The following is a 26,921-nucleotide window of genomic DNA, read 5'->3' on the forward strand; positions in this document are numbered from 1 at the left end:
GGAAGGTACTTTAGAGTCAAATATGAAGATTCATATTCTGATCTAAGAGAGATAAAAGCAGGAGTTCCGCAAGGAAGTGTTTTAGGACCAGTCCTTTATCTCCTCTTCACTAGTGATATCCCTAATTTGGAGGAGAATACCACAGCCACGTTCGCAGATGACACCGCCCTACTAGCAGTAGACAGTGATGTTGGTATTGCAACAGCGAAGCTTCAGAGATCTGTCAACAAGATACAAGACTGGACCAAAAAGTGGAGAATGAAGCTCAATGAGGAAAAGTCGATTCATGTTAACTTCACCAACAAGAGAGCTGTGTACCTTCCAATCAACATCAATGGAATTAATATACCACATGAAAATCAAGCTAAATATCTAGGTATGACTCTTGATGCTAAGCTTCGCTGGAAAGAGCATGTCAAAAAGAAAAAAGAAGAACTGAACATAAAATACAAGAAATTCTACTGGCTTATTGGAAGAAATTCATCACTTTCAATACCAAACAAATTGCTCCTCTACAAGCAGATCTTCAAACCTGTTTGGACCTATGGAATACAACTATGGGGCTGCACCAAACAGAGCAACGTCACCATCATACAAAGATTCCAGAACAAGGTGCTCCGAAACATCGTTGATGCTCCCTGGTATGTGCGGAACAGCGACATCCATAGGGACCTGGGAGTCAACATGGTATCCTGTGAGATTCAAAGGTATGCAGAAAGTCATGAAGAACGGCTCCACCAAAACACGAACGTCGAAGCAATCCAGCTGCTAGACAACGGAGGGTTGGTGCGGAGACTGAAAAGAAGGAAACCATTTGAATTGGTGTGCAGTGAAAGTGGTGTCTAGTGAAAAAGCAGAGCAGTGATTGAGTGAAATCTAGCTTAAGTAGTACAGTTAATAGATGTACATAATAATTATTAGTAGGTAGCAGTAAGAAATTCTAAAGAGATTTTCACTGTAGTCCATATTATATACAATTAGTAAATTAGGTTCGATAAAATTTGCTCATTAGTCTCAAGACTAGATAGCAATAGTAATGTGATCAAAACAACATTCCAGGTCAACTTCTGTGTACATAATATTGTTTTTTCGTGACTTTTCGGCGTAATTATCAATATTTCAAATATCTAGATCATATATTTCCAGGAATTGAGCGAAAACTAATCACTTTTCTGATAATATAAGAATCCAGCCCACTTTCTGTTAGTTTCCCGTCAAATTTAGCTGAACATTGAAAAATTTCTATTCCAAGAAATTCCCGTTTGAATAATTTTCAAAAATGTTCCATTTCAATAAAATACGTCAAAATGGAAAGGGAAAAATATGAAATACCTATATGAAATGGTTAGGTGAAAATCAACCCATTCGTGATCGTGTTTAAACACCATGTTTTGAATTGGTGAGCAGAAATATAGAATATCATTGAAAGGTAGCAGACTTCTAATTTTTGAGCACTTCCATAGAAATGAATGGTATTCTCTTTTTGGCTAGTCGAGCAGAAATTCATCAAAAAGCGATTCATTGTAGAGGGCTCTGCCTGACTTGGTCAGTTTTGATGTGGGGAAGTGAATGTATAATTGTTCAATATTCTCGTTTGGTAGGATGAAGAATATCTTCCAAAGGGAGGATATATATTTATATAGACAATCATAGACATATGGACAATAATAGAATCTACATATATATATTCGACAATTTTGGACAACATGACGAAGTCTACTCATTCTTTTTCCTTGTTACCTCCACCCTAGAAGACAACTATTCAGATGTCGTATCAATGAATAAAACACTGGAGGATGTAATCTATTTGAAACTTATCCAATCAATCTTATTCATTAAGCAGTAAATCTCATAGTTCCCAGACTCTAGTAAACGATGTCTTTGGAGCATGATAGACCTTCTCACGCCTCGCGAATGATAATTCTACAACAGAAACAAATACTTAAAAGCTAGATAAATGAGTTAAAGATGAACTTACATCATTGTATAGTTCTCTTCAATCCTGATTCTGGGTTCATCAAAGTTCAATTCGATTCCATTTTTCGTAAGTCAAGATGAATGGGTCACACTTATGTGGACTGGAAGGCCCTCAGGTTTGCATTTATGATTTATTGCGGCGAAATGAGGTTGAGGCTGTCATAGTCTTTTCCTTTCTGGGAAATGATCTGTGGAAGCTCTTCTAGACCACATAATATAATAAAGTTGTCAAGACATCGCTGCTTGGAAGCACTTTGGAAAACAAGTTTTCGTCGTAGCACTCACACACATTCAGCATTCGTATGCCCGCATCCAGCGAGCCTTACAAAATAAATGTTTCATGAAATGCAGATGGCTTGGATGCGTCTCGGTAAGTAGCTCTTACTTGCTCGTTTTTCATCCGCCTGCCGGATAAGGCGATGCACTATACTGGCACTATACGGCCAATCATGTGATAACGATGATGCACTATAGATATAGCCAATCCAGTGATAACGGTGGTGCACTATATAGTCAATCACGTGATCTCTGACTTATCAAATTGATGGGCTAGCCAGCGTTGAATTCACAGCGATAAATAACAGGGATCTGTGAATCATATCTGCAGTCAAACACCTTTGACAGGCGCATGAAAAATTAGCGCGTTCTCGTCGCAGTGGGTGATGCAGGATACATCCATTCTAAACGCACGTGATGTAGTACTCTTTATTTAAATGGTTCTTGCTTGTACAGTACATTGGAATATTTATGGTCTCTAGCTTGGAATGATGGAAAAATTCATGGATTGGTTCAATGCATGTATCCTTGAGAGAGTACAAAGACAATACATTAGTACACCATATATCATGTTTTCTGTGCTCAATCGTATGCAACCCATCATAGTGGTAAGAGAGCGTTGAAATATTAGTGATTATCATTCGCCTTGTCTTTAAGTGGTCCTGTAATGTGACACTGCCGTTCTACAGAATTGAAATATATAAGTTATAAAAGCTGAATCGAAGGTGTTAAATTAATGGAATCGGAGGTGAAATATAGGTGCCTACAGACTAATGCACCACGAACACATGCATTTCTCTTTTCATCAGCTGACGCTATGCTTATTATATCAGAACCTTACTGTTATTGTACGAATGCAAATATAATAAGCATAGTATCAGCTGACGGAAAGACAAATGCGCGTGTTGATGGCGCATAAATCTGTACGCACTTAGTGATGGAACATATAATTGCAACTAGAGTAATTTCTTGCAATCTATTCACTTCATAAGAATGAATTTGGTTTTGAAAGCAACAATCATAAGCTACAGGGCTAGTGATAAACTACTGTTTCATATTCTATACTTTTAGCGAATTAATCAATCAATCATACTGAAAAACACGCAGGCCCGGTTACATAAAAGCATGAAAGCCAGTTAAATTTGAATTATGATTAAATGGTAGTTTAACCATTTAGAGAAGACATTTTTTGAGAAGAAAGCTTCTTTGATAGGTTCTCGTGGCTTTTAATCACGGTTTAATTTCAACAGGCTTTTGTGCAACCAAATGTCACTCTATAAGTTGGTATATGTTAGCTTTGAACAAATCAACAGAGTTGTATAAAAAATTAATATTTTTCCAACAGTAGACTTCATATTATTTGGAAGTGCAAGCACCAAGGGCTATGCACTGTGCATGATTTGGATCTCCTTGCGATACACAAATATCAGATAATAGCAATACATAATAACACAGACTAGAATAAATCTGTGATAATACAATGTACAATAGCTAAATATTGTTCATTATATTATGTTATTGTAATGGAGCTTTAGGACTATGCAGCTTCAGCACTTACTATGATATTAGTGAAAGAAAACTAACAGGAAGTATACAATGAGCGATAAGTAATGGAGCAACTACTACATTTGCAATGAACACTCGTTGCTATGAGTGTCAGAGAAGGAACTAGAAGTATACAATAAGCGATAAGTGATGAAGCAATTACTACATTTGTAATAAACACTCGTTGCTATGAGTGACAGAGAAGGAACTAAAAGTACAAGTATACAAAAAGCAATGAGTAATGAAGCAGCATGTATCTGCACAACGATAAGACAAGGAATGTATAGACCAGATGACGTTCCGCGAGTTTGAATAGGCCTGAAAAAGAGCATCGATTTTTCATCCAGCTGTCAAAGGTGTTTGGCTGAAGATATGAATCAAAAGTAACGTCTGACGTAATTTATTTGCTGGATTTCCCTGCGCTGGAGCCTCCAGGGAGCTCCTCTGCATGATGGAGAACTGGGTCACATATTTTTCGTTACGAGGAAAGAGAAGAGTGAGTAGATGATGAGGCGAGAGCGAGAGAGATGGAGAGCCTCGTCCAGGGTTTAACACTTGTCGAATACATCCAGCAAACTCATTACACCTTCTCCCGTCGTCTGCACTTGTATTATGCGTCCATCTGGAATCGAAGGTAGTTTTACATCTCGGTAACGTATGGTTCTTGAAAACGACCTCTACACACATCATTTGTTTGAACCCTTTCCCGGCAATTTCCGTTGGGAAATGGGCCTATTCTTCGCAAACACGTAAACTTGATCTAGACGAGAACCAATTGTTGACTGATGAGCAAACAAACTGACGGCGAAGTAAATGATGCTTGTTTACACCTCACGCATGACGCTTCTCACGTTCTCAATCACCCAAAAAAGAGTGAAATTTGTTTGGAATTTATTTTCAAATTTCAGCGATCACATGAAGAAATATTGTTCTATCGTGGATCGAAAGATACCGACCAATGCAAATTTGGTTGAAATTGACTAAATTATAGAGGATCAGTCATTGAAGTTGAAGATATCATTTTAAATAGATTTAATACATTCAAACTGATATGATATATCAATTTATCAAGTTCACAAATACCACCTTCTTGTTTAGTAGTCACTGATATCCCACCTGTTACCCACATCCCATTCAAGCCTCAAATTCAGTCGCTAACAAGAATCCCGAAATTTTTGCTCAACATTGAATATTGAATCATCTACAAAGAAGACATAAGCAGATTCTCTTGGTCCAGGTCATGCTCTAATCGATGACGATACATATCAACTCAAATGCCAAATTAAGCTCGTTTATACCTTACGCATAACTTAACCCAAAATTTACTCATTATATTCTTGAAATTACCCAAAGGAGAGTGAAATTTGAGTGATAACTGATTTTCAAAACTTGAAAATGGAGTAAGCATCCGAAACTGGTTGTTTTTTATTCTGTTATCTTATATTGAAAAGTTTTGAAAAGGGTACTATGGTATCATTTTTCAACTAAAAAATTGAGTAGCCCTGAAGAAATACGTTCTTAGACAACTCAAATGTCTTTACACTTCCCTACAGATCAGGAACTTCTTCTCATTATGGACATCACTACCTTCTTTCCGCATCTATTACCCAGCTAAGTCCCAAAATATATCCGATTGTCATCATCTTTCGTCCTCTTAGAAATTTATTAATTCGCAAATAATTAGTTCCAATTTCTGTGTAATGAATGTTTCAGCACCGGAAGTGAAGATAACTGATGAGGCACGCCACGAAGTGACAGAACGTTACTACAAGGCAGGCAGTGTGGTGCAGCTCACCTGCAAAGCTGTTCAGGTGGAAGCTGTCGGCGAAGATGAGACAATGATTTGGTGGAGGGAGAGTGAGCCACTTACTAAAGGAGTCACGTGAGTTTTCAATAAATTCTCAAAAATATTTACAATGAATTGATCGGGTAAATCTATATCAATGGGGGCATGGAATGATCAAGGGAGAGCAATACCTGAGAGACACTTTGGCAGGTAGATTCAGCACATTTCTGATCCTTGTGCAATGAGGCGTTTGCCCTCATCCGTTTATATTCAGTGACTATTCCACACTTGTAATTTCAAATGGGGATCTCCATTTCCGTGATAATCAGAGGTCCATCGACGTTATAAATACCAACTATTGGAAATTCTATACTCTGTAGTTACAGCAGAGTAGTGTAACAAAGTAGTGTAGTGTAGCAAAGTAGTATTGGTGTAGTTCCAGCAACGATTAACAAAATGCTACAAACTACTAAACCGTGTTGGCATGCATAAGTTTATATTGATGTAGAATCTTATTGCCAAGCAAAGGATATGCCCTTCGTGTAGTGAAGCCCAAACTCTGCAATCGTATAGTGAGTTGTCTATAAAATTATCAATCAACATAGAGTTGTAATAATCAATGTGAGATCAATTTCACTTTGCGGACCAGAGCGTTTGATTCTGGAGATGTTATTGAAAATATTATTTCTTAAATCACTAGAACCATTTCAATAAAGGCAGATACAGATCTATTGTGAATATTGACATAGGGTTGACAGTTATTGTTTTCCATTTCACTGGTTGTTGCCAGTAGAGGCATTGTTCTCCCTTGACCGATCATGCCCCCATTGAGATAGGTTTTACCAAATTAATCTGACAATATAATTTTATCTATCCAAAAATTTATCTGATTTCTCTTGAAAATGTGTACCTCGCAGTAGCTTATAAACCCTGTTTTTTTCTATGAATCCTATTACATACGTATTATTTTTTTAATATGCATAACATGATCACAAATCAATGAAATAATATTCAACGTTTTCTGTGTTATAATGCGCTATCTACATTGTCGCACTAATTCTATTCATTGTTCAACACAACATTGCCTTTAGTAAGTTGGCATTATTTTACAATATTTTAATAAGAGACAATGACGGATCATACAAATGTCTTCTACGTCTTCATTATTGGAAATCATAAAGGATCGAGTTCGATTATCAGTATTACCATCATTGAGTTTACATTGAATAATATGCTTTAGTTCTTCTGTATATCGCGCATATTCCAGGCATTATTGAATCCATAATGGCTCTATTAAGTGGAATAGGATAAAATATGTTTTGTCATTCTGTGACATCAAAATTGAAAACTTCATTTACTACATCCACTGTTACATTCACTATTATCAAAGTGCATCCTCTCTTCACGACTCTAAATGGATGTTTCACTTACTCAAATAAACTCAACTTATTTCAATAACTCTAAACTTCAACTCAATAACTCTCGTGAGAGTTATATCAATAACCTTATAACATGTTTGTTGGATAATTCTCGTGATGGCCCATTCTCAATTGGAATGAGCATGAATGTGGATAAATAACTAAAGAAATTACAATATCCATTATTGGAGTGAAAAAATTGTACCAAATCGTTTTATCATGAGTAAATCGGTTTAGACCTTAATCGTCATAATATTATTGAGATCTCACAAAGTTATGCCTATGCCTCATAATTCACTATTGAGCCTACTATATGATCCCTAAAATGCAGCAAATTCATAAATTGGATTCAGAATCTGATTGGATCGTTGAGTTTATGAGTTTTAAGAGGATTTCCCGACATCAAATACAGCTTATATTATATCCGAATAATAGGATCTTTAATCAAATAAAAACACTAGGCCCTCCCATCCGTTGAATTCTTCACACAAAATTATTCTTGTTGCCGGTATAGAGTGGGAGTCTGAAATCGAGCACGAATTATATAACTGATTAGAGACGCACTAATTTGTTTTTCTCGATTCTATTGCCGAGAGTAATCAGGGCGATTTTAATTAGCGCCCTGTTTGAGTCGCCGCTTTTTGTAGTTATGAGAGGTAGCACCACTTCCGCTCCAATACTTTAATTAAGCTCCGTGGTGAATTCCGCGCCGATACGATTTTAATCATTCTGAAAAACAAATCCCGGCGCTCATCGCTGCCGTGTCTGATGTCTGATGTGTGATCAGGCCGGAACTCGCGCATTGGTAATGTGGCATTCATCACCAACCGGCATCGAACTGAATTACGTACAACAAAAGGTGGCGTCGATTAGTCCATTGCCGAATTAAAAATAAAAATTCAGTTGAAAAGTATCGATCATTGAATGAATTAAATCATAGACAATTTGTTGTCAGCGGTCTGATTGTCAATCAAGTTTCGATCATTCCTTACCGTGTCACGTGGTATTTTAGCACCACAAAATATTTTTGAAATGAGCTATTGAACTTTAATAGAATTATAGAATGGAAAAGAAAGATAACCTAGTCAAAGAACCAGTCAAGTAAAATCGAATGTTGTTAGTGATAAAAGAGTAATCTTATTATCTAAAATGATAAGAAAAAACATGCATAATTGTGATTCAACAACTATGAGGATCCATTGGCAGAATTACAAATTATAGAGCGGCTTATTTATTATTGGCAGATCATAAAAAATAAAAATTTGCATGTACATTTGAGGTTAGAATTATTTGTTTACACTTTTAAATGAATCAATCAATCTAGAATAAATCGATAGTTATTTGAATCAATACCTAACAAATCAGCTGATTGTTCGATCAACCAGTACAAGTTGAATTATAAAGTTTACTCACAAAAGATGTATTATATATACTGAGGAAGATTTATGTAAATAAATAGGGACAACTATTATTGCTGCATAAATATTTATTACAATCTAAAAAAGTACAAAAATCAAGGGTATACAAAACTCGTATAAAAAACTAAATATATGTTACATGTTAGCATTGTATATCACGATCTATTTATCAGAATAGTTTAAGACAATCACTCCATATATTTATATAAATACTTTTATTTATTTTTTCTATTATAAAGTTGAAGAAGCCCTGAATCTGAAGCAACCAATTGTATTAAATTTGTTAAATTAAAAGTCAATCAGAAAGAAGCTTACAAATTGTTCAAGGAAGAGATAAAATTTTTCTGAAAACCACTTTCTTCTGGCTTGTGATCTCGTTCTGAAAGGATGCACATGGAAATTAGGGTTCTTCCTTCTTGTTAAATTTTAAAATTATTAAGCCAATCCCTTTTTTGAATATGAACTATTTGTAATCAATGTTTATTTATCTGTGAACTCAGTGTTGTTGGAGAGTTCGTAATTGTAATCAATTCCCATAAATATATCTCTAATTCGGAAAGAAATCTATAAGAAATCTGGACCACGCGCGAGCCCAGCCGAGATGAAAAGGACCTGCATAATTAATTATTGGAAATAATCAATTCATTCTACGAGACCGTCAAGAACATCATTAATGTGAGTGTTATATCAAACGAGCTCGTTTTATAAAGGCCTTTTCGTTAAGTGTTGGGGAATTAATCAAAGCTCTATATAAATAAATTCGAATCAAGGAAATTTTGCAACGTGTTGAGTGCTATCATATAGTTTATAAGAACGTTTTATGAATTTTATTTTTTATATATGTAGGAAGCTTACTTCCATGCACAGCACAGACTCATTAAGAACCCTGAGATTTTATTTTTTAAATATCAATTCTATCATTTATTATTTGCTCATTGATTGATTGATTGATTGATTGAGTACTTTATTTATGTAGATTACAATATATACTGGCTTATACACTTATATACAATAGCTTACAATACAGCAAAGTTATAGATGAATTTACATAATATAGACTGAGAAAATAACTATTGAACTGTATATGATATGAAAAAGCAATTTGTAATATAATAACTATAGATAATAATCATATTGTTATGCATCTACATAAATTGGCGGAGCTTTGGACATATCAATGTCCATTCTTTGGGAAGAATATTAAAAATATCCTCCCCACTAACTCTCTACCCAAATTGATCAGAGCTTGTCCTATTAAATCTGCAGACCGAACAGGTTTTAAATTGTAGAATTCTGAATTGACGGGAAGTCCAAGTATCAGTATTAAATATAATATATTTATAATCTTTAAAGCTCACAATTGTGAATGCTAGTAAACCTTGTGATATTTATTCAAATATTAGAAAATAATTTATTTAAAGAAAATTATAGATATAAGAATATTTTATATATATTGTTCTATGGGAATATATTTGTGGTTTATGTCAGCATACAAAATCATAGAAGTTTATTTTACCCTAATTCATCTCGTGATATACAGTTTGGGCTGTCTCAGTACCAAGAGAAAATATTCTGCAGCATATAAAATTAGTGAATCAATTAATATTGATCTTATTAAGAGCATTCAGTACTCATCATCCTTTGATGATAGTCATACTAGTTCGCCAGAAAGAACATATTAATAATAAATTATATTAATAAGGTCACTGTTATATCATATAAGGATCCAGAGAGCTTCCAGAACTGGCGTTGTAAGTTCTAAGGAATTTCGGAAGGATAAATTGGTGGATACCTGTATTCATGGTGAGCGTTTTAAAAATCAACTAGAAAAAACTATAGTTGGTCTTCATTATTCTCAGTTGGATACATGGTTACTGGTAATCAGTCATCAACTGTCTTTTTGATTTCATTATTGGTATTCTTCAAGAACTTCATAGAAGCAGCGGTAAGAATTATTAATCAACAGCCATTGAACCTTGTGGTGATTAAATATATTTGGAAAATTCATGTATCCACCACTGAGCTAGAGCTGCGGTTTCAACCCAGCAATTTTGCGAGCCGAACGGCCTTCACTATTTACGAATTTATTCGCAAATTAGGGACTTTAGCAACTGCTCTTATATATACTAAATTTACCATTTTACATAAGATCACCCAACAAGTGGGGCAAAGGTTTACCATTTCACAACCGTAACATAATAATTAATTATTGGAGATCGACGGAAAAAAATGATTCTTGATTCTAGATTCACTTTTGTGATTTGTAACAGCAGTCTAATCAGCTACTTTTTATATTTCTGTTATTTTATAACACATTGAGTAGGCCTATATAGATAAAAAATAGAAATTCAAGTACCCTCTTTAAAATTATCTAGTCACAACATGTTTCTGCTATAAATGATGTCATTACCGAAATGACGTCATATAGCCGAAACATGTTGTGACTGAATAATTTTGAAAAGGGTACTTAGATTTCTATTTTTTTCATATTCAAGAGAATAGCCCTAAATAAAAAAACCCAAAGAGAAAAAAAAGACACATTACAGATTATTTGCCTTAAGCTCTTGTTAAATGTGCCCTTTCATTCAACATAGCTAGAAGTCGATACAGTTATTTTTTCATTTCAATGCTATTTCACTACGGGCTTCATGGTTTTGTTTAATTTTCACTGTTTGTTTGATCAATTATATGCTGTTTGTAGGAGATTTTTTTCCCAATTGAGATGTCAATATTATTGTCCAAGAGATATTACTTTCAACATAAAGAGAGAAAATCGATTTCTCCTTTGACAGCTTGTAGCATGGACAGAGAAATGGAGAGGAGTAAGCATGCTGCACACAATTAGATTGTGACTTATATGCTGACACAAACATAGGGAGAATGCTGTTAGGTAGTGGGAGTGATTAGTGGAGGAAAGAATATCGGGCCTCTCTGTCTTCGAGGAAGAGCCGTGCTAAAATTAATATCTCTTACACTATACTTTAAATTTCGGAGAGTAATTTTTAAGGGTTGCCTGTTTACCTTTCTCAATTACATATCAATAATGAGTAATCTCTTCAGGCTTCGAAAGATTCAATGAATAAATAGATGAGAAATTGTGAAATCGTTCACTCACAACTTGTCTGAAAAGCTAGTACTGAATTGTACTGAATTGAAATTTGAATTCTATCAATGATTATTTCTCAATTGCAGCATCAACCGAACTGTGGCTGGCTCAATAGCATCGACACTGACCATAAAGCATGCTCAGAAAAGGGATTCTGGAAACTATACTTGCAGTCTTGGCCGTCAAGCATTCACATCCGTACTGGTGCATGTACTGAACGGTGAGTTCAATCCTCTATTATACCGTAACTTAATAATGATAATAAATTGAAATTACACCTATAGTTTATTCTTGCTATGTGATGTCACTAGTCACTATTCACATTTTAATTGGGTATATATAGAGATCCATATAATTATGCAATCACTTAATTTGAGATTTGTCTTCGTTTCCTTCCATCTTTTCATTTAACGTACTCTCTGTCGTAAGCTGCATGTCTCGACACCTCTTTCCATGCTGGCGAGTGGAGCTGGGTGTTCATTTTACAAAATGATCAATTATTCTACAAGTAGCGTTCAGTTGGAGATTGGTCATTGGTGTTCTATCGACTTAAGCTACTCGATGTGACGCTCAATGAGACGCTATGTTTGTCGTACTAGCGTCGAAAGAAGTGGCGGCCTACTCATTCGAAAAAGCGGGCAGTATGTCCGTGCCCTGACTCTGATGAATTTAAGAATTGTAGAAGATTAGATCTACTCCAATAACAATCAAACATGGAGAATAGATGAATATTTTCTGAGGAATTTCAGTAGAGTGAATTTTTGAGGAATTAAAATGCAGTTTCGATTGCAGGTGAGCTTCCGGCGGCAGTGCATGACGGCAGCTCCGGAACGATGACGTCACGGCTGTTCGCCACCTGGCACCTCTCTCTCTCCTGCCTGGTCGTCGCACACAACACCATCATTGGCAGGTGACGATGACCACACTCATCTACTCCTTCACTGTCTTCTTCTCTTTTGTAAGTATTCGCCACTTGGAAAGTCAATATTCCACTGCCTCTGATCATTTGTATATCAATTTCATAATTGATATATGATTGATTAATTTGTATCAATTGCGCATCATATTGCAGTAATGATAGTGAGGCTGCGTCCATACAGAGAGCTGCATTTGAAAATCTTATATTTCCCTGTCTCTAATCATTTCCATTCATTCAATCATATCAATTCCATTAAAGCATATTATTAGCTAGTAACAAAGAGGCTGCATCCATAGAGAGAGATAGCATAACAAAGCCAACTGGATTTGCTCTTTCACAACGTACGTTGAAAGTGTGATTTTTATAGTAAGGTGACAGCAACGTGTCTAGCAAGTAGGGTAACTCCATTCTCAATTTCCTAGAAACAGCACTCATCAAGGAAACTATGTAAAATTGAGCTGCTTCAGCTCCCGTTGTGTTACTATCACTAATATTTGCTTTAACCGTAGTAAGTACCCTATAAGTGTTAACACAGAGCCGAGTATTCGTAAGAAACGATATGAAATAAAAAATTCAGCTTCTTCTTCCACCTGAAGTATTCTCTGAAATATACCTTTCTAGGTTGCATGTCATTCTGTTCATCTTCACAGTTTGCTTTTGGTTTGTATTCCATTTCATTTGAAAACCCTTAATTGAATCCACGTCTAATTTACTCAGAATCTACCATCTATTCCAATCTATGTATTCTGGATTACATTCGAGGTAGATAGAATCATTAATAGCCTATTAACAAGCAGACTGAATGTAGTTTTGACACGATTAGATTTGAAAGAGTGTAAGAAATGGACTTGATCATTTAGAATGAAAACTACAGACTTAAAGCGTACAAGCGAATCAGTTAGGCTAGTTTCACACTCATTCGGTTCGTTTCGTTTTCGGCAAATTCCGATAAGTAGGAAACGGTAATTCGGTTTGAATTCGGTACCGAATAGAAACCGCACAGAACCGAACGCCCACTTGACTCTAATAAATTCCATCAGGTTTCAATTCGTTGCTAGCGAGAGGCTACTTTCACACACTTTCGGTTCGGTTCGTTTCGTTTTCTGTTCGTTTTCGGCAAATTCCGATAAGTGTGAAACGATAATTCGGTTTGAATTCGGTACCGAATAGCACCGAACGCTCCCTCGACACGAATAGGTTTCATCATATTCGAATTCGTTGCTAGGGAAACATCAGGAAAAACAAAGTCTTTTACACACACGGTTGCCTTTTTTGTTTTTATTTCAACCCGATATTGTGATTATCTGTTTCAAGATTTTCCATGGTCAATTCAATTCTGTAAGTTCATAGGGATATTTTTTTCTGAATGAATAGTTTACTAAAAAAATATGAAAGATATAAATTGAAACTCAGGGAGAATTTTTATTTTTTTTAATTTTTCCACGAATACTACATGATTTCATCAATGGAGAGAAGAGATGAAGTTTATATACCATGTGTCAAAACAAGGAACAAATTTTCAATTTAAAAAAATAATCTCTCTGAACATCCAAAATTAACATGATCAAAAAGAAACTATTCAAATAATTCACAATTTTCAATTAACTTTGAAATTTTGTTGTTCAAGAAATGACATCTCACAATTTAAAACACCAGCTGTTACATTCAAATATACCAGCATGAACTGTGAAAATCCAAACACAGCTTTGTTTGGGAAGAAAATACCTAATTAGAACCGTACGAATTAAAACCTGACATGTATGAAAGACTCATTCGTTTTCGGTAACGAACCGAACCGAACACGAACCGAAGCGAATGAAACAGATTGCGTGTGAAGCTAGACTACTCATTCCTCACACTTTTTTAAGAGACAGCTTAATAGTAGTAATATTATTCTAGATAGTTGAAAATAATATCTCCAAAACCTACCGCTATTATTACTTGATTGCATTAATCATTTTGTTCCATAATGAATGAAGCAAAAAAGTTGTATAATGAATATTATAAAACACTTCTCAATGAAATTCCCTCTTCTTGGTGAGATGAGATCATGGTTAAGTGCACATGTTACCCCAAAATCATTGGAATAAATCCATAAAATTTGGGCAATCTTATCGGAACTTTGTGGCTGGATTCAAGTCACGATTCAAGAGCTCTCATCACTGAATTTGCCAAACTAATACTGCTACGTTGGCAATGTTTGTTATCCACCTATGTAAACAGGAATCGGTGCTTCTCTGGAATACATAAGTCTATTTATGTTCACTTTTCGATGGGTTCGCTTCAGAGAATGAGGATTGTCACATCAGGAGCCTTCGATTGCAATTTCATGTATGCACGGAAATCAAGTTTCTAGATTTCCAAGTCACGATAGCTGATGGACTCACTTCTTGGTTTATCTGGATCAGAATGTTGCTAAATCTGCTAATTCTCGAGGCCTTCATCCTTTTTATATTATAACTTCTCATGAGAGTTCTGTCATTTTCAGGCTGGGGTACATTATCAAGGTAACTTCAATACAAGATTTAGAAGTCAAAATTCAGTAGTCTTCAACTCGTTATATGAAACAACTCAGATATAATGTTAACCATCTACGGAACATTCAGTGATAAACTTTTGGAATGGATTAAAAACCAACTAAAATTAACGTTCTGAGCAAATCCAAATTCAAACTTGTTGTATGGAAAACACACTTAACACTTCCAATAATACAATATAAAAATTTTAAAAACAAATATAATGATTAATTATTATTAAACAAGAATCTCAATTAAATGATGTTAATCACCCCGAATCATCTGCTACTGCAAATATTGACAACTGGGTGAACAGCTAGATGGAAATTCGATGAGCGCTACTATACAAAACTTATTTGTCAGCTCGTGAATAGAACCCAGTACTTCCTAATTGTCGGTCAGGAATGCTTACCCTTACACCAAACTGATATTCTCTGGATAGCAGCGCACATTTTTTTACAAAGCCATAGCGGCCAGCCAGTCTACAGATGGAAACAAATCGGAAGCTGCATTTGTTCAAATGCTAATTAATAAATAATGATTATTGAATGAAAATCTCAATTTAATGTTGTAAATCACCCCGAAGACTTCTGCTACTGCAAAAAATATTGACAACAGGGTGAACAGCTAGATGGAAATTTGATGAGAGCCACTATACAATAGTATTTGTCAGCCCGGGAATCGAACCTAGTACCTCCTAATTGCCGGTCAGAAATGCTTACCCTTACACCAAACTGACAATCTCTAGATAGCAGAGCTCATTTTCATACAATGACTGTCTGGCCGCTATGGCTTTTCAAGTTTGTTATTGGAAAGTGGCCTAATCTCAGAGAAGTAAGCTTTTCCCCAGTCAATCGATCGATAATCCAGCAAAAATGAATAAACGATTTCACCGAATAAATGCATAGTGAAGCATTCGTAAGACATAATCCAAGCAAACATCTCTAAGAGAAAAATAAGCGACGGAGAGCTGATTCTTAACCATATGTAGGCCTATTTGCTCAGTCTATCTCAGATTGAAATCTACTGTTACAAAAATAATTATATTCCTCAGTTTCGGCTTGTGTTATAATAATAAGAAAAATATTAATAAATACGCTTTATTAGCACATATAGACAGGTTTTAACACATATTGAATGTTTTAGAAGACAGGTTTTAACACACTTTGAATGTGCAGAATGACATATCAGTCCCTTAGTAACTTGCACAAGTCAATAATGGGAAAAAGTAAAGTTCAGGTACATTGTTCAATATAAATGTTTTTGATTGTATGAAATAACTCTTAATAAATTTGTGTCAAAAAATGGTTATATGTATCAGTGTATCAATAAATTGGGTTGGCATTAATGAAAATTAAAAATACTCTGTATAAGAGGCCTCAAGTTTGTTTTAAAAACTAAACCCTGCTGGCGGAAATAAAGTTTATTCTCTCGGATAGTGTATTTCCACTTTTAATAATAATCTAAAACTAATATAGTTTCGCGGTTGCAGTTAATCTGATTATAGTGAGAATTGTGAACGGGTAGGCTGTAAGTAGGCTGTATAGGTAATAGTTTTCAATCTTGTAATAATACAGTAGATTGGGGATAATGGTAATAATCTATGGACATGTTATAATTGATTACAACTCTACAGTATTTACTTTTAAATAATTCACCTTTCATGTATTTCTAATGTATATTCATTAATTTGAAAGGGCTTCATGAGAATTTTATTACACAGAATGTGAATTCCATATTTATGACTCTTGATAATGGGATAAATACTCGTAACTGGTCGTGTCTCAAAGAACATAAGAAGGGTACTAGTGAAAAAATAATAATTCTAAGCTAAAACGTTTGACAGAATGAATTTTATTCTACCTGATAAATTCAAATTTCTGTTTCAGGAAGAACTTCCAAAGAAGTGAATGTTGAAATTCTGCAGATATATTATATAAATGTAAACTTATCGAGTGATGTTTATCAATTGTAAGGATGTTGTAATTGTGGTATTTTTATACTAAAACACTACTGTTCTCGCAAATAATAAATTTCTGGTCTCAATATGACTCTGAATGAATATGGTAAAATTGATATGTGATACTAGATTAACAAGTTGTTATCGTGAATAACAATGTTATTCGACCACTGCTATTGTAAATAATAATTCAATATAGGAGCTATTTGTTTGTTTATTGTCATCATTGTCACAAAACATTTCAAATTAATCCAACTGATATCTCCTTTATTATATAAACTTTATGAATGTATTATATTTTATTGTAATAAATAATATCATTGTAAGTAATAGTATTGTCGTTGACACTCATCATGAATATCCCTATTATGTAAAAAGCAATAAAGAGAAACCATCTCATCTTTCAGTTATTCATTTATCACCTCTGATTTACCCAATTAGTTCAGGAGTTTCAAGTAGTAAAAAGGACCTGAAATTAGATTAACCTAGAAAAAGATTATATCGTGAATGGGTTTTTCATCAGCCAAATATGAAAACTAAGTTTATCCACTTATTTATACAACATCACAAGTTGTATTAGTTTTGTACAAGTTGTTCCACTAGTCTAAGTTCCATGAGCCTAACAAGACCCATAGTGGTACAAAACAAAATATCACAGTAAGTTACATTTTTTTAAATATCACTGTTACTAGTACTAGGAATAACGATCAGTTTATTCCTATCTTAAATTGATATTTCAAGTCATTTTACAAGAGGAGTCTTGTAATAGCTTCTCCTTGTTTTGAATTAGCTCATCTATATAATAAGAGAGAGTAGGTTTGTGTTTCTTTGTTCGTGTGTTCACATCAATACATGTCAACTTGTGGATTGCATACTGGAGAAACCTGAATGATTCAGATCTCCAAATTTTACACATAGATTCTTAAAATATCAAACTCATGCACCTGGAAGCCCAAATTTTAATACTCCTATAATTTAATAGATTTTTCATAATCAATGTTCAAACTTCATTCATGGCACATGACATTTTATACAGCCAGCATGGCTTACATTGTTGTAAATTTGTTTGTTTATAAGAAATTTAAGGGTTGTTCTAATAAATTGATAAAAATTCTACGATTGACTCACCTCAGGGCCTCCTTGACGTTTATTTGCTTGAATAGCCAGTTGGGGTGGTAGATAGTATAGTGAGGTCCACGTTATAATGACAGTATTTGTTCAACTTTGGTTTTGCTATCCTTGTCTATCATTCGACAAAGCCGGAGATACTATCCTTTTCTAGGTCCACAACGATGCCAATTATGTTTTTGACAGTGTAGAAATATAATTAATTAATGCAGAGAATCGGCATCGCTATTCTCCTATCATTATACACTGCCATTATAACGTGGCCTTAGGCTACTATATATAGGCTACCGTAGGTGAGCCAGAACTTAACCTTACAAGATAATATAAATAATACTACCAGTTTGAAATGCTCACAGAGACCAGAACACTTGTATCAGATATGCAGCTTATTTTTTGCTCAAAGTGATTGAGACAATATTCAATACGAATATTATGTGTCGACAAACAAGTTGGCACAAGAGAATTTGAATGATTAAGTCTCATGTAACGACTTCTTTCTTATAAATTTCACTGCCTGACTTAAAAACTAGTGGCCACTGAATCTATTACTTACATGCCCTTTGTCCAATTTTTGTTTGAGAGTGAAATTAATTTTTTCGCTTTCAGTTCAATTCAAAAATTTTGGGCTAGCCTACTAAATTTACATTCGTGATAGATTATTTGAGCAAACTAAATTCAACTGTGATTTTACTTTTTTATATCAATTAAGTTTATAATTTTTCAGCTCCAACTATAATTACATTGAGAAAACAAATAAAACATTTGAAATCAGTTAAGATCAATAATTCACGTTTGTATCACAGCCATTCAGGAGAAAATTGGGAACAAGACAGTGCATCAAAAAATTTTCTCGTTTCTCGTTAATGAGTCAGCTGGCTTTTGAATTACCAACTCAATGAGAATATAACTATTCTAGATGTGCCGATCATAATATCAACTATTTTGCTAGCCTATTAAATTCACAAATTGCCTTTTAATCAACCAATACCATTATTATTATTTTCCAATTGATCACTTTAAGTCGATTCGTGACGTCATCAAGTTGACTGGACATATAGCCTCTAGCGGCCTATTCAAGCTATTATTTATTAGCTTAGTGAGACGTTTTTCTCTGTACTGTCTCCTTACAGTAAGGGACTTATGAAATTAGTACATGACATCATATTTGAAATGCAGCCGTGGTCTAGCATTAGAGTGCTCTGCTTCGGCACGAGTGTTCACGGGTCGATTCCCGAATTTTCCACTTTTCTTTTGTTCTTAATGTTTTTCCTCGAATCGTATTAATACTATAAAACTCGAAATTATAAATACTTTTTTGAAGGAAGTTGTTTTTCATTACGTTTCAACTTGAATTTCAGCGAATAATATATTACAGAGAAGGTGAAAAGTCAGAGAACAGCTTAATATCTCATACAAAAAGGTAATTTGATGATAGGTGTGATTGGGGATACCACTAGAATTGAATTTACGACTTCACTATGACTTCAAAAATCTGGTCCGCCATTTTGAATGCTACTTGTTTTTTTTTAAATAGGAAGGTAGTCATGAAATACATGATTCCGATACGCAATTTCGAGAAGAAATTATTGATGAGAATCCCATATTGATATCTCAAGTAATTTCACGGAGTCTCGAACCCTTTGGAAGATTTTTTCTAATACCGTATCGAAATCATGAGCTACAAAGTCAAAAATTGTGTGCCAGATGTTCCAGACACACACACACACACACCACACACACACACACACACACACCACACACACACACACACACACACACACACACACTTAATCTCACTTGGCCCATGAAATTGTAAGTGAAACTAGTTGTGGATTTGACTAAATCCCTGAATATCGTTGACAAATTCGCATAATGATGGCATGGCTCTCCTGAATTCAACTCCTACTTCACTTTTCAAAACTTCAATACGCTGCAAGATTATGGAAACTTTGTGATAAGAAGAGTTATGGAAATTCTCAATTAAGATGGAGTGATACAGGTGGACATAGCTTTTCATGTCTATGGTCTAAAATCAAACAAAGGTAGTGAACATATTAGAAACAGCAGAGTAAAAGAATCACTCCAATAATATGCTCTCCAAACCATCGAGACTTGATTTCTAAATCTGTGGCAGAGATTTGTTAATGTGACATGCAAGAATCTATAAAGGAATAATCCATAGGTTAGCTACGTGCAGGAATACATACATTCATTCATTCATTTGTGGATAAAATTACAAATCATATGAATACCTATGTTTGGGAAAGAATAACAGGCATGGCCCAAAACTATTCGAATCCCAAATTTTGATACTGAATAACTTGTTACCATTTCAAAACAGTCTGAACGGGAATACCATAATGGATGAATCAATCAAAAGTTAGTGAAATATCATTATAATAATACTGTTAGAAATAATATGGATGAATATTCAAATTTTCATTTAATTTTGATTTGACACATATCTATTATTATATTGGATATAATTTCTCAAAAGTTCACGACAAACTGAAGATTCACGAAAGATTAACATTTTCATACTAAACATAATCATTATGATAATGAATGAATGATGAATTCCATTTCCACCATGAAGAACTAAGAAATTCCACAAATATTTCTTGGAAATTAACTGACCACTATATCAAGTAAGCGTGGCCAGTGTGCAATTAATAATATAATTTAGCCTGCAGCGCATCACAATACATTAATTTGAGATAAAAACAATAGAACATGAACATATATGAATATTATCTTTATTCTATCCTAATATATTTCTTGAAACTCAAGTTTCGTTTATATCAAACAGTCATTTCTTAGTTTCCTTGCAGAATGAGATGAAGTTTGTAATTTTGATCATAATTAGTATATTATGATGAGAATTATCAATTATTAAGGCTTGAGAGTTGAAAAATCCCGCACTGGACCAGCACGCTGCGGCGGCCAGCACTCTGGACTTTCCTAAGTCCTACTGGCCGGGCACTAGCTGTCCTCCTGGGGTCCGGATCGTCCGCGGAGTTGCGGGAAAGGTCTTTCCTGACCTTCCTGGATGTCCCATCTCGCCTCGATGCCCCACTGGTGGCCTACCAATGGGGAGTCAGGTCTCGACCAAACCTGACGTGTTGTCATTGGTCGAAACTGGCAACCCGTCGTCCAAACAGGTTAAGTGTCGTTTAACACTCGCCCCAAACGAGTGTAGAGCAGTGGAGTTCACTGTGTGAGAGGCTAATCAACTTTAGCCTCGACACAACTCCCGGTCGCTGAAGAAATCGGAGTTCACGTAGTACGGGTGTACTGTGACGTTGCTAGCTGCTCGCTGCTTCCTTCTCACCTCTCTCGACCGCTCGACTTGGCTCTCCGAACCCGACTGCCTCTTGCTGGCCTTTCTCGAGCCTCCCTCAGTGACCGAGAGGGAGGGGAGAGAGGATGCGCAGCAACGCTGAGCGGTAGGCCAGTGGCTGGCTTGAACGTTGACCCCTCAGATTCTATGAAAGATAGCCGAGCGTCGAATAAATGAGCCCTAAATTCAATGCCTTTCTCTAGTTACGATATACATCGTGACACACTGTTCCTACTAAGGGAAGGGGGGGGGAAAAGAGAGGGGGAGGAGAGGGGGGGGTGAGGATGGAAGGGGTAAACGGCAGACAGAAGGTCCCAAATGCCTGAGTACATTCTGCCGCCTCTCCGCCGGTCAACGCAGACCGAACATAAACTGGGCGCCAGGTTGGTTCCTCGCCAACCGGTGGTGATGCGTCGGCACCATCCGAAGAAATGAGCAAGCTACCCGGCCAGATCCTAGGCCTAGCTTCAGAGAAGATCTTGAAGATCTGCGCCGTGCTTTCTGCGTTGAGACGCCGTGTTCGCACACTGCAAGAGACCGCCGTGTTTGCACACTGCAAGAGGCCGCTGTGCTTCCGCACTGCGATGGGGGACGCCGTGCTTTCGCACTGTAAGAAACGCCGTGCTTTCGCACTGCAAAGGACCGCCGTGCTTCCGCACTGCGATGGGGGACGCCGTGCTTTCGCACTGCAAGAAACGCCGTGCTTTCGCACTGCAAAGGACCGCCGTGCTTCCGCACTGCAATGGGGGACGCCGTGTTTGCACACTGCAAAAGGCCGCCGTGCTTCCGCACTGCGATGGGGGACGCCGTGCTTTCGCACTGCAAGAGACGCCGTGCTTTCGCACTGCAAAAGACCGCCGTGCTTCCGCACTGCAATGGGGGACGCCGTGTTTGCACACTGCAAGAGGCCGCCGTGCTTCCGCACTGCGATGGGGGGGACGCCGTGCTTTCGCACTGCAAGAAACGCCGTGCTTTCGCACTGCAAAAATAAGGACGCGGTGCTTTCGCACTGCAAAAGGAATGCCGTGCTTTCGCACTGCCCGGGGCGCCGTGCTTCCGCACTGCCAGGAACACCATGCTTTCGCATCGCGAAAAGGACGCCGTGCTCCCGCACTGCAGAGTTGCCGTGTTTTCACACTGCCGAGGACGCCGTGCTTCCGCACTGCAGATGAGAGCGCCGTGCTCTCGCACTGCCAGGAAGGGCGGGTAACACAAAAAAAACGAGGTGAACACACCTCAGACAGGTTCTGAGAACCTAAGTAGCATTGCAAGGGAAACGCCGTGCTTCCGCACTGCAAAGAGTCGCCGTGCTCTCGCACTGCAAAAATAAGGACGCGGTGCTTTCGCACTGCCGAGTCGCCGTGCTTCCGCACTGCCCAGGACGCCGTGCTTCCGCACTGCAGGTGAGAGCGCGCTGCTTTCGCACTGCCGGGGAGCGCCGTGTCACACTTGCAGGACACTGCCGGGAAGTGTCGTGCTTCGCACTGTACATAAATGGACGCCGTGCTTTCGCACTGCCGAGTCGCCGTGTTTTCACACTGCAGAAGGACGCCGTGCTGTCGCACTGCAGGTAAGAGCGCCGTGCTCTCGCACTGCCTGGAGGGACAACACAGGGTACACAAAACACACAAAAAACACAGAAACACAAAAACACAGAAACACAAAAACACAGAAACACACAAACACAGAAACAAATCGCCGGGCTTTCGCCCTGCGGGCCGTGCTTGCGCACTGCGTGCCGTGTTTTCACACTGCCGCGGTGTTCCCACACCGCGAAGGTGTGCGTCTGCGTAATGACAATCCAGACACTCACTGACCGATGTGTCATGCTTGCGCACGACGTTCGGACGAGCTCGCAATCTGGCTGCCGTGTTCCCACACTGCCTTGGTCAAGCTCGCGCACTACCTTTGCCGGGCTTTCGCCCTGCGGGCCGGGCTTTCGCCCTGCATGCCGTGCTTGCGCACTGCGATGGGGGACGCCGTGCTTTCGCACTGCAAGAAGCGCCGTGCTTTCGCACTGCAAAAATAAGGACGCGGTGCTTTCGCACTGCCAAAGGAATGCCGTGCTTTCGCACTGCCCGGAGCGCCGTGCTTCCGCACTGCCAGGAACGCTATGCTTTCGCATCGCGAAAAGGACGCCGTGCTCCCGCACTGCAGAGTTGCCGTGTTTCCACACTGCCGGGGACGCCGTGCTTCCGCACTGCAGATGAGAGTCGCGGTGCTCTCGCACTGCCAGGAAGGGCGGGTAACACAAAAACGAGATGAACAACACCTCAGACAGGTTCTGAGAACCTAAATAACATTGCAAGGGAAACGCCGTGCTTCCGCACTGCAATGAGTCGCCGTGCTCTCGCACTGCAAAAATAAGGACGCGGTGCTTGCGCACTGCAAAAGGAACGCCGTGCTTTCGCACTGCCCGGGGCGCCGTGCTTCCGCACTGCCAGGAACGCTATGCTTTCGCATCGCGAAAAGGACGCCGTGCTCCCGCACTGCAGAGTTGCCGTGTTTCCACACTGCCGAGGACGCCGTGCTTCCACACTGCAGATGAGAGTCGCGGTGCTCTCGCACTGCCAGGAGGGGCGGGTAACACAAAAAACGAGGTGAACAACACCTCAGACAGGTTCTGAGAACCTAAATAACATTGCAAGGGAAACGCCGTGCTTCCGCACTGCAATGAGTCGCCGTGCTCTCGCACTGCAAAAATAAGGACGCGGTGCTTGCGCACTGCAAAAGAACGCCGTGCTTTCGCACTGCCCGGGGCGCCGTGTTTCCACACTGCCAGGAACGCTATGCTTTCGCATCGCGAAAAGGACGCCGTGCTCCCGCACTGCAGAGTTGCCGTGTTTCCACACTGCCGAGGACGCCGTGCTTCCGCACTGCAGATGAGAATCGCGGTGCTCTCGCACTGCCAGGAGGGGCGGGTAACACAAAAAACGAGGTGAACAACACCTCAGACAGGTTCTGAGAACCTAAATAACATTGCAAGGGAAACGCCGTGCTTCCGCACTGCAATGAGTCGCCGTGCTCACGCACTGCAAAAATAAGGACGCGGTGCTTGCGCACTGCAAAAGGAACGCCGTGCTTTCGCACTGCCCGGGGCGCCGTGTTTCCACACTGCCAGGAACGCTATGCTTTCGCATCGCGAAAAAGGACGCCGTGCTCCCGCACTGCAGAGTTGCCGTGTTTCCACACTGCCGAGGACGCCGTGCTTCCGCACTGCAGATGAGAATCGCGGTGCTCTCGCACTGCCAGGAGGGGCGGGTAACACAAAAAACGAGGTGAACAACACCTCAGACAGGTTCTGAGAACCTAATAACATTGCAAGGAAACGCCGTGCTTCCGCACTGCAATGAGTCGCCGTGCTTGCGCACTGCATGTGCCGGGCTTTCGCCCTGCATGGCCGTGTTTTCACACTGCCTTGCTTCGCCGTGCTTGCGCACTGCATGTGCCGGGCTTTCGCCCTGCATGGCCGTGTTTTCACACTGCCTTGATTCGCCATGCTTGCGCACTGCAAAAGGAACGCCGTGCTTCCGCACTGCAATGAGTCGCCGTGCTTGCGCACTGCATGTGCCGGGCTTTCGCCCTGCATGGCCGTGCTCTCGCACTGCCTCACTTCCAGCATCAGACAGCTGGGATGAATCTCTAACACGACCAGGAACTCGTCGAGGTCTCAGCAATAGTCAGCTGAGATACAGCTCCAATAATACCAGGAGCTCGTCGAGGAGTAGACTCAAGTTGCAGTCCCCATCCTCAAGAAGAAACGTGATACACAACAATGTATCACTTCACAGAAGGCAGAAGTCGATAGAGGTGAATTGGAGTCCAGGAAAATTGCCAAGTGTCAGAGTGATGGATACCCTCAGTTAGTTCAGTGTATCAGCAACTTATTGTTCACAATAAAATATGAGAGATGATAATATGAGGTAGAATACTGAATTATATGGTTGACATGAAGCCACTAGTTGTGATGTTACACCACATATTTCGATTTTATATCACAATTAAATGTGGTCGAAATAATAATTCATTTTCGATCTGTTATGAGGATCTCAGCCTTCTCACTATATCACAATAATAAAATCGGAACTATAAATTTCAACTCAATATTCCACTTCTCACTGTTCATTACAATAACGAAATCAATCACATGATTTACTTATGCAAAGTAACCTTCCATTGGACATAAATGACAGTGTGTTTATTATAACAGATAACATCTGCTAATTAATTCACAAACAGTGAACATTTATTGCTCAATCTCTCTTTCTCACTTCAAGACTTATTTCACCCCGAAATAAATCTTAATTTACTTTTTCAAAGTAATTATTCACACAAGGCGTGTATAATGACACAACAGCTGTTAATAAATCACACTAAGTGAATATTGATTTTCCGAAAAAAATAATCACAACAATTAGCACAAATAATAATTATTGAATGAATCAATACACCGCCAATAATAACTCATGATGGTAGGCTGAGTAAAAATTAGATTCACTCTCGAGACGTGATCTAATTCCAAAACTATCAATAGCACGTTCAAACTCAGACTGACTCAATAACACTAGAATATCTGGAAAAACTAGAGTCCTCATGAATTCAATTTTATGAATTGTTTTCGAAAAGGAGAAGTAATTCTCTTCTACAGACTAGAAACTTGGCGATAACAGTTAGCCAGTTGAGATAATGTTTATCTTATCTTTACAGCACAGCACAAACAACTTTTCGATCCAACATAGAATTAATTCCAATTGAAATAATAATTATTTTATTCCAATTTATAGTAAGTCCTCCGACTTTATTCTCAAGTTGAATATTAGAAAATTTAAATCATAATCTGAAGCTAATAACCCCCGATTGTAGTACATCTCGACTCACAATCAAACGCAATTTATTCATTCCACATGAATAATTAATTGCAACGTAATTCACTTTTATCCCACAGTATAATAACGTCTGTTAATTAACTGCATCGTAACACTTTACACGGATTAAAGCAATTACCACCAGCTTCATTAAATGATTTCAATTATAATAACCATTACCTCATGGTTAAAATATTATTCGGATCACACTGATCTATAATATTTTCTAATATTCTCTATCCACTCATTTCGCCATCAACTATCTATGGCAAGTAGAAAACAAGCTACTGCAAGTTTTGTTTGTTAACCCGTACTTGGTTACAACAATATCGGTAATATACCGATTAATAAAATTTAGTCTAGTTTGAATCGACCTTAGCTGTTATTAACTAGTCATAGACTGTAGAAAATTTTCTTGATTACCCTTGCTTGGTCACATCATAATAAATTTCAAACTGAAATTATTGAGATTGCCTTCAGATCAAAAGAAATGCATTAATTTGTCAATAATATCTTTTCCATCTAATTCAGCCAGTGCTTATGACTGATTATATTAATTAAACTGTAATGGTTGAGTTGCCATTTAGTTTAAGTAGAACTCTATTTCATGAGAAAAATTAAACGGAATATGCTGTTTCCTTCTAATGAACTATTGACCAATTTCTTT

The 26,921-nt window shown here is 37.9% G+C and overlaps 1 protein-coding gene across 1 annotated transcript in view; it reads left to right on the top strand.

Annotated features, from left to right (window-relative positions):
- LOC111055703 overlaps window positions 1-17,320 on the top strand; it is a 197,062-nt gene extending 179,742 nt beyond the window's left edge. Inside the window, exons 6-9 of the mRNA XM_039421105.1 lie at window positions 5,512-5,680; window positions 11,613-11,746; window positions 12,319-12,484; window positions 16,851-17,320. Coding sequence (XP_039277039.1) covers window positions 5,512-5,680; window positions 11,613-11,746; window positions 12,319-12,440 — 425 coding nt within the window. The 3' untranslated portion in view covers window positions 12,441-12,484; window positions 16,851-17,320. The remainder of the gene's footprint in view (window positions 1-5,511; window positions 5,681-11,612; window positions 11,747-12,318; window positions 12,485-16,850) is intronic.
- Window positions 17,321-26,921: the final 9,601 nt, after the last annotated feature.

The sequence above is a fragment of the Nilaparvata lugens genome, chromosome 2 (genome assembly GCF_014356525.2).
Source record: "Nilaparvata lugens isolate BPH chromosome 2, ASM1435652v1, whole genome shotgun sequence".
Taxonomy (NCBI): Eukaryota; Metazoa; Arthropoda; class Insecta; order Hemiptera; family Delphacidae; genus Nilaparvata; species Nilaparvata lugens.